This window comes from Limulus polyphemus, unplaced genomic scaffold, assembly GCF_000517525.1.
Source record: "Limulus polyphemus unplaced genomic scaffold, Limulus_polyphemus-2.1.2 Scaffold1491, whole genome shotgun sequence".
NCBI classification, from domain to species: Eukaryota; Metazoa; Arthropoda; class Merostomata; order Xiphosura; family Limulidae; genus Limulus; species Limulus polyphemus.
In genome coordinates this window covers 164915-175115 of record NW_013667101.1, presented here as the reverse complement: position 1 = coordinate 175115, position 10201 = coordinate 164915, and the positions used below count along the sequence as shown (strand labels likewise).

Here is a 10201-nt window from a genome sequence, read left to right as displayed (position 1 = left end):
TGCCATGAGATTTAAGCTATTTAGTCTAAACATTTATGTGTTTGTTTGTAATTTGTAGTCATTCTAAAATGAGGCATAATTTATATTTATTTCCTAATTTTTTAATGTGGTTACGAGATTGGTCAAATCAACCAAACCTGTACAGAGATTCGTTACTGAAAATAACAGATAAAATATAAAGCTTTTTTCTTAAGAAATGTTTGATAACTATTTGGACATTATAAAGATTTTGCATGTGAAATTTTCTGATACAGAAAAGTATTTTTAATCTTAAAATGAAAATTACTTTGCATATGGAATAGGCAACATGTGAAAAAAAAAGGCATGAGAAAAATATTGCTTTACAAACCTGAAGACTTAATAAAAAAAATGATATTTTGTGTATGAAAGCATTGTAATGTTTATTGATAATCTGCCAAATTGCTTTAACATACATTTACTGATGTAAAAGTTATAGTATGAAAACTACAACAAGCACAAAATGAGGGACTGAGTCTGTGCTGAAAGAGTTAATGTGTTTACATGAGTACATCACATTGAGTTGTTTAATGTGTGTATACAATGTATTTAGTGTACCCAAAACAATGAATTGCATAGTGTTTACATAACTACATCATAATGGATTGTTTATTGGTCCCAACACAGTGAGTTTTGTAATGTTTATATTGATGCATCACAATGAGTTGTTTATTGTTTTCTCATGGAGTATTTAGCAGATCCAGCACAGTAACTCGTGTACTGTTTACAATGATGCTTTACAGTGAGTTGAATGGTCTATCCAGTAAAGTTGCTAAAAAGTTCTACTGTTTTAAATATTTTACTCATTACCTTGTAGAAAGTCTGGTAACAAATGCAGAGTTGTATAGTCTATGAAGCTGTTTAGAAAACTGATGCCTATCCCTTTGATTTTTGGTACAATATATGGAAAATAAAAAAAAATGTTCATCTTATAGTAAAAACTATTATTAAGAATAACAGTTAAGTGCTTTGTGAAATTCAAGCACAATAGAGTACATTCTCTTAACAGCATTGTTGAAAACAGTCGCAACTTCTGTTTGAATGAAGTTATTATTTCTCAACATTTTTGTCTTTGTCTATTTGTTTGAAATTTCAGGTGATAATCTTGGAAAGAGTACCACATAAAGAATTTTTTTAAACATGACATACAAATCAAAATGACCAAAAATGCTTAAAGAAGTGAGACAACAGGCTTAAAGAGCTGTCTTTATATATATTCTTTTCAAAGATCTATCACATTTAGACACACTAATAGGAATTTAATGACATGATAGAAAGAATAATTTTTGACTGTTTGAACAAATGAAACTTCATAAAAACCACCAATGTATAAATTTCAGAAATGTTCAGTTTTATAGCTTCACCATATGTTAGTAAATAAGACATGTATATTAAAAAAACAGCTCCATACCCACATTCATAGATTGTACCCACACATACAGGTAAGATGTATTTCTAAACCAGATGTTATTTGCAGTATTTTTAGATTAATTCTCTTTACTGAAACTCTAAATATAATTTATTAGTTTATTTTGTATTCTTACAAACAAGATTATATTGGATCCACAAAGAGATTGCTTCAGACATGAGTGAAAGAACATGGATATTTAAAGAAATCAAATAGATCAAATATATTGGAATACTGTTAGGTGAGTGTGACATGGAAGGTCTTGATGGAGGTCAGTGACGAACTAAGACTCTGTATAAAAGAGAGTATGTTCATTCTTAAGCAAGCTTCACCAAGTAATTTCAGCATATAAATTGATGCTTATGGTAATAAGGATTTAGATTTTGTATCAGTTTGATGGATATATTCATTCATCTAAAAAATGCACCTTGCCATATCAAAATGTTTACATTTGGTTGATGTCCATTGTGTTCTTACTTACAACAGTACTTTGGATTTGTTTATGCAGATTCTCAACTGACTTGATTAACATGTATTGCATTGTGTTTTTGGTGAAATCAAGCCTAACATTTTATGGTAATTTAATAACTTCATTACAGATGATATTACTTTTTTCTACATGTAAAGGGCTAGATGGATGCATAAATACTTCATTTAAAGTATTAGAAATATTTGTGGAGTGAGTAAATGTGTGGTTTTTGTTTTGATTGTTAAATAATATTATTAGTGATGTTAAGATGTAAAGACAGTATTTTATCAAGTGACATTGGTAAAAGGACCGATGATGAGTTGAAAGATTAAACAATAATGTATAATATCTTGTTGATAGTGTTCTTTTCTCTAGGATACTATAGAAGCTTTCGTAAGTTTTTACTAATAAAAAAAAAGGTTTGTTTGTCATTGGGCATAGCTGGCTACGGGGTTTTAAAATAATGTGAAAGGATAATTATGTCACATTAACCTAAGGCATGTTTCAATACACTTGAGATTAATCCTACAGGATCACTGATGCAAATGTTGAGCCAATTTGTGGTAGAATTATCTTCTTCTGAACAACAATCACATGTAATTGATAGACAGTGTTAGAAATTTTCAGTAATGGTATTTTGCCTACAAAACAAAAATAGTTGCAATGGTTGCTTGTATTTGTACGTGTTTAGGTTTCAAAACGTGTAATAGTTATACATGTGAATAATCTCTGTAATTAGCTATGGTTTTACAATAAAAAGTGTGTAATACTAAGATAATACTACTAATACAGATATGTTCTACTTTTTAATATTGATTGGGAAGAAATTATTTAGATTGGTAAATATTCATTTATTTAGCCTGGTTGTTTTGTGAATTGTTACTGCTGTATGTAAATGTCATGTGCAGTACCTATACATGTATCTTTATCTTACTGTTGAGTGAATTGATTGTACCAGGGTTCTCTTCAGAAACTTTTGTAGGGTAGTTAAAATAACACATCCCTTAAAGGCTATTGAAAGCCATATTGAGGTCCATGGTTTTGATAATTTTGTATTAGCAAAAAAAGAAACTTTTTTAAATAGTCAAATGTTACTCCATAATTTTATTGCAATTTGTCACTCTCAAATCCAATTTTGAAAGGAATAAAGACATTAAAGAAACACAACTACCAATTACATTTTTTTATACTGTGTTAAAAAGCTTTTTTATTTAAACAAGTGAATAAGGAATGAACTTTTTTTCGAAATTACTTTTGCTTTTATGATTACCAAATCTAGTTTTTGCAATTATTATCAGTCATTGGGACAATACAAAAATATGACTTAATAATTTATCTTAATTCTCTTTTACATATTTATTGAAATGATGTTCACACTAAAGTACCTTGAGTTATACCTTGGCTCAAGAACTAAAAGCTTTGCACTTTAAGCATTCAACTCAAATCATGTGTTCAAGTTGCAGCTTTTTTATAGTGCATCAAGATCAATAATGAAAGTAAGAAGATAGATCAACAAAAAGTCTCCATAAAACAAAATAAAATTACATTTTGTTTTTTACCAAAGTATTGGGGGGGGGATTGATGGAGAGTATCTTTAAGAAAATAGTGTCAGGGAAATAATGGAAGGTTATTGCTGTGATACTTCATCTGCACTTACAATGTTTGTTGTATTGTCTTATGCAAATAACATCACAGTTAGTACCTGTACATGCATCATTATCCTGTTATTGAGTAACTCATATATGCTGTTTATATGTTTTGGAGTGGTATATGTTCATTTATTTATACAGTCTTGGTACAGATAGATGTAGTGAGTGATCATATGAAAAATGTCTTTAGATGAAATTGACTGGTCAAGTTATCCTTTGGGGACTTGCCTGTACTACAGTTCCAAAGGTGGAGTAACTGAACTAGAGTTAAGACCAACTTCTTGTGTAGAAAATGACATTCCTCAACAAGATGAAGACATGGACTATAATGCTGTGTAAGTTGTTCTTGACATTGTTATAAGATAAAATAATAATATCAGTGAGAACTCGTGTTTATTGTTGTTCTAAAGAAGTGTAGTTTAGAAAGGTACTTAGTTTTAGAAGCAAGTCAAAGTTTTGAATATTATGGAACTATACACTATTGGAAATTAGAAATATTTACAAACACAATATTCAAAAGACCTTTATCACATTGACTTAATACTTATGGACATGCTATACTTTTGTGTCATACATAGCTTGTCCACTTTAGTTTTGTGAAATGTCAGTGGTTATTACATACTTTGTATTTTCAGTCATTTTTAATATGTTTATTTAAAGACAATAAAAAGATTCTCTTTCTACTGAGAATAAAGTATGGACCACATTATTAAAAGTAGGTTAACTACATAGGGCAGAACTAAATAAGTAATATATATATTAATAAAGACAATCAATCACCTAGAACAAACTGACTAGTACTACGTAATGAACCTATAATAGCTGTCAGAAAAAGGGGTTCAGAGTCACCTATCTCTAACATGTTGAGGCAGATTTCACTTTGGACACACACAGAAATTTTGATAGGCTTACTATTTCCCTAAAACAGATAAATATTCTTAAGTGAATTATGTAGCTGAAATCCTGTAAAGTAAGATAAAGAGTTTAAGATAAAAAAAATTATGTTGGTGCTTTAACTCTGTATGCACAAGTAGGGTCAAAATGTGCATGTCACTACTTTTTACAGAGCTACATTCTAAACTTAATAAAACTACTTATCAAAATTTAGTTAATAAATTATATAATTTTTATTTTCTTAATTCAAAAGGAAATATTGAAAACAAATTGCTAAACTCTCACTCTTGTGTGTCATATGACATGCCCACTTTATAACTTGTTCAATTTACATATTATCATATCTACCATACAGTACTTAACCAATTAAAAACTTGCACTTTTCATATTGACAAGCTAGAATATAAAATAACCTCTCACTCTCTTGGTTTGCTAAGATATCAATATATTTAGCAAACTTAGCAGGGAAGCCCATCCCTTCATTCTTTTAAATATACTTGTTTACCCACACCTACCTGTCTTAAATACATGTTTATAACAAATAAAAAGAGCAGGTTCTTAACCATATAAATCTGATGGCTGTTTGTCAATTTTTGGTGAGAAAATCCGAAATTTGCTATGAAATGTTGAGGTGTATTTAATAAAATTGCTGCTCTGAAAATATATTAATTTTATCCCTTTATATATTAGTTAGAAAGCCAGATAAATTTTAGTAGTTTGTGATGTCCTATTGTAGTGAGAGAGAATTTTGTTTTCTAAAATGCATATTTACAGTTTACAAAATTTAACGTGTGTTCACCTTAGTTTGAGAGAATCTGTCAGGCTTAGCTCAAAGGTTAGCAACTACATCTTCCTAAATGCACGTTGATTTCATAAAACTGGGAGTAGTAGAAGTCATAATTTATTGTTATCCTTGTGTTTCAACTAAAAGTAAATTTAAGCATTTATGAGGAAATATAGGTCAGTTTTACTATAAAATTACATATTTCACAACTGAACATGTGCTATTCTTCTACTCACCTGCAAAGTACACATCTCAAGGCTTTTTTCATAGCTTTATTATGAATGTGTGTCAATAAACAATAATAGTATACAAGTTTTAATTTTTCAATTTCAAAAGGAAATATTTAATGTCTCTCTCTGTGATGTGACGTACCCGTGCACCAAATTGTGGATCTTAGATTTTTTTTACTTCTAATCCTTGATCTTCTGAGTTTAACACAAATTACTATACTATAGATATTGCTGATCCATAATGTTAATTTCCCTCCAAGCTTATTGCTTTACTGAGATATGACTAGAAGTTTTATGTGCTTGCGTGCTTCTCAGACCCAGGTGTTACTGTTTGCTGGAAATAGCATAATGGCTCATGCCTTGATTTATTGTTTTATTGTCTGAGGATAATTAGTGTTCCATACAGCAACATAAAAACAAAATAGAAATGTTTAATAAAAGAATAAATATTTAAACAATGAATATAAGTAATTTGTAACTTTACAGTCAGTACTGATAAGGATAGAAGTGTGTTACTCAATATGTTTCATGTTTTAAACCACTCTTTTCATTATACTTAGATTATGTCTTCAAAGACACTGGAGTCAAGTATGCTGTTTGTGTAAAGAAATCTGCTGATAAAATATAGAATGTTATAGAAAAAAACTTGATATTCATATAGGAAGGTTATTCAAGTGAGAACTTTAAAATGAAAATAAGTATTTTATCATGAAATTCACCTTTCACATAGACTGACTCCTTAATTTCTCAGAAAAATCTTCAGTAGACAAACCTAAGTTGCAAATCTAGTTGTAAAACTTTTCTAAGGGAGTATGCTCCCAAACTTCTCTAGTTTTTGCCTTTAATGTTTCTGATAAGCTTCATTCGCTTTCAGTTTTGCCCCCCCTCCACAGTTTGCAGTTGATGTTTTTGATGATAATGATAAGAATACATTTATTCTCCAGTTAATAATATTTCCAAAATATACATACCTCTGCTCCCACTTATAGCTATTAATAGACTGCCAGGGTTTCTTCCTTTGCCCATCTAAGCATTGGTCTGATTTGGTCAAATCAATTTCGTGGCTGGAATTTAGATTTAAAAATCTTTCAAGCCTCGAAAAAGGATTTTGGGGCCTGAAAGACAACCCATGACGGTCAGAAACTTTTGCTGCTCTTCACCCCGCGTGGTAAAAAGGTTAATGCCAAATGAACTTTGATAGAGCCACTACACTTAGTTTAATTTTAATACGTATGATAGATTGTTGAGAGATATGAGGAGACGAGGAAAATGCCGAACTAAGCATGCCGGGAGAATCGCGTAGAGACTGTCATTCTGTAGTTAAATGGAATATGTGCATTTGTTTGTCCAAGTGGCAATGATGTCAGTTGGAGAAAGCAGTTGACAAGGATTGGATCAAAGAGATGCCGACTGAGTAAGCACATTTCTGTTTGAATAGTTTTCTAAGAGATTGATCAATTTAAAAAAGAGAAACTTTTTTAAGTTACAGAGATATGATTAAATGATTAAAGAAAGTCTGATGGACTTACTGGAGTAACAGCCATTTTCAGGGAGGCTGGGATTTTTTCTTGCTTGCTTGAGTCTTTTATACTTCACTTAATTGTCCTTGGCAATATTTGTCTTGTTACACTCTCCTCCTACGTCAATGTGTCCTCCATCCTGGTGCTGTGTAAAAGCACCTCATTCACTTTTTGCATTTTTTTGTCCACGTGGCAGTGATGTCAGTTAGAGAGAGCAGTTGACAAGGATTGGAGCAGAGAGATGCTGACCGAGTAAGCACGATTCTGTTTCAATAGATTTCTGAGAGATTGATCGATTTAAAGAAGAGAAATTTTTTAAGTTACAGAGATGTTATTATTAAATGATTAAAGAGAGTCTGATAGACTTACTAGATTAACAGCCCTTTTTGGGGAAGCTGGAATTTTTTATTGCTTGCTTCAGTCTTTTATACTTCACTTAATTGCCTTTGGTGATATTTGTCTCGTGACACTCACCTCCTACGTTAATGTGCCCTCTATCCTGTACTGTGTAAAAGCACCTCATTCACATAATGTTATCACTCTCTCTTGACAAAGCATCCTCTAACGGGTTTCTCTGTACTAATGCTACGATCATTGGAGATACTTTGAGCATTCTTACTCGTTTTTTGACCTGACTCTCTGGCAAGGATTTTGCATCTTCCACAATCATTGTGTATACAGTGGCCTTATTGACTGCCATTCAATATTCGAGATAAATCTTGTTTGGGTTCCAAGTACTCTCTAGCTTTCTCAAGTCTCTTTGTGTCCCTTGTACCAAACGACCATTCCAGTTAACTAACTGGTATATTAAGGTTACATTATATACCTTTTCTCAACACCCATTTGTGACCTTAGCATCATATGTCATGTATTACCTTCACCTGAAGGTTTGTTTTTGATGGCTGCTAACTTACTGACATTGCTGTTTAGAGTGGTTTGCACTAATAATCTACAGGATGCTTTATATTGTACATACATCCTCAGACTAGTTCTTCCCAACAACACTGTCAGCCACAGAAGGGGATAAATCCTTTTCACCAATTCATCTGATCACTATTTCTCACTTCTATGACCAATCAGATTTTGATCATTTGTTCTGTTCAGTGAGGGTCTTGAAGGTTTTTTTGCCCACACTAATGCTTTTAGAGTGGCTAGACTGATTTTTTCTTCAATGGGATCATTCAGCTTCCCAGGATTCATACCTGGTTACATTGACAAGATGGGTATGAAATGGTTCCATATTGCTTATTCTGAGCTCTCTTTGAAGGTAAGAAATCTTCTGTGAGTCATGTCTAATCAGATTAGTCACATTTCTATGTTCTTAGCAGCCCGTTTAAATTGCCCACTGGAGGACATCATGTAGGCTGGTGTGTGTGGACCTCCCCAATACTCACGTTATTTGCATGATCTAGCAGTATCTTCATCTGAGGATGTTTGACTACCTCCTGTAGCTATCTTAACCACTTCCACTAGGTTATACAGAAGAGTGAGTATTTTCATTGCTATGCTTGTCTCTTCTTTACTTTTCAGGGTCCCTTACTTCATTTTCACATGATCCCACTTTGTAGCGAGTGTTGCCTAGGCAGATGTACTTTTATCAAACCAATTCTGCACTAGCAACCACTATTTCAATATACTTAATACAGGTTACAACAAGCTCTGTAGAAATGAGGTGTTTCATAAAACCACGTAGGAGCTGACCAGTTGCTATTACGGTACTATGCTGGACCACCACTCATTGACTATCGTGAGTAAAGCATAAGGGGTCTTGCCCATCCCTGCCAATCATCAAATTGAATAAATTGGGGTTGGTTTGCTTTTAAAATTTTAGGGAACTTGGTTCACCTATTGCACTATTTCCAGAGCACAGTTCCTCAGGACTTTCCAACACATTACCTCCCAGATTCTACTAGTGGAGCTAGGTAGTCCTTAACACAGTTTCCAGTCAGTGGTGTGGTGGACAGAGGCTTTTCCTTCAGAGTATTAGAGTGAATTCCTCCACTCTTCGAGAAAAGGGCGAAGTTGGGGGGGCCTCCTACCTAGGTCCCTGGATGTTTTTCCCAGATGTGGGTAGGAGTCGCACCAGTCTACGTGGGAGTATACTCATAATACTGGTTCAGCTTTTACATTCTGCTGTCCATTTGGGAAATGCATGACCTTTCTGTTTGATCAATATAGATCAGTACATTGTTCATGGAAGAGGGTCCACTATCTCCTCATAATTCTGAATTTGGAGTGGTACCTTCCTGGGTCCTTGGTTGAGTGCTGGTGTTCCATGTCCTCCACATAATTCCTGGTGCAAGTAAAATATATCTTGCCAACACGGTTGAGGAGAGGGGATGAATGTTCATAATTACAGACCAGATGAGTTCTGTTTCCTTTGGCTGAGTAAGGCATACTTGATCCTGTCATCCCGAGCCTGGGGTGTTCCCTTTCAGTCTTCTTCAGGTAAAGGAGAAGGTTTGTCCACTTCAGTGTTGCTTACATTCTTGTTGTGATTCCAGTGGCTTGGATTGCATCACTTTGTAGCTACAGGTTGGGATCTACTCATAAGTTTATATATATGTGTGTGTGTGTGACATTGCTGTCCAATTGCCCCAGCCACAAATGTGGGATATAGAGACCAAGACCCCTTAATTACAACCCCAAGTAGTGGAACCTCAGCTATCTAGTTGGGGCTGGCCTATAGTGATGATTACTAACATATAATTCCACTCACAATACAGGAATTAAGTTCAGGGTCAAGAGAATACCTGTTTTGGATATAGTGCAGTTCCCCCACTAGGATGCCAATCTTCTGTTGACACACCCATGATCTATGCAGATGCTTTCTCTATGGATAATGCCCTCACAAGCCTCTCCACCTTCTCAATGTGGGATTCTAGCTATAAGTGGGAGTGAAGCTATGCATGTTTTGGAAGTTAACATTTTCCTAAATTGAAAATGTATTTCCAATAATACTTACCTCCGCTGACACTTTTCTGTCTTCCTCCCCACTAAGAGCCATTTTTTATCATTATTTATTAAGAAACTTTGTCTTGGTGTTGAAATCACACAATTGATATAGAATTCCACAAAATTTTAAAGCCCCATTTGCAATTAGTATTTCACAAGAAATAACCCTGTTCTGGTAAAAAAGCTCTAGTTCATGTCTTTGATGTCTGCTTAGAAAGCATGACTATTTATTATAAAAGACATGTATACTTTACATAATATATATATATATATA

General features: G+C 33.3%; 1 protein-coding gene across 1 annotated transcript in view; it reads left to right on the top strand.

Moving 5' to 3' along the window:
• Positions 1-10201, top strand: part of LOC106463821 (ribosomal biogenesis protein LAS1L-like) — a 105608-nt gene that overhangs the window by 94609 nt on the left and 798 nt on the right. Inside the window, exon 13 of the mRNA XM_022391430.1 lies at positions 3735-3879. Coding sequence (XP_022247138.1) covers positions 3735-3879 — 145 coding nt within the window. The remainder of the gene's footprint in view (positions 1-3734; positions 3880-10201) is intronic.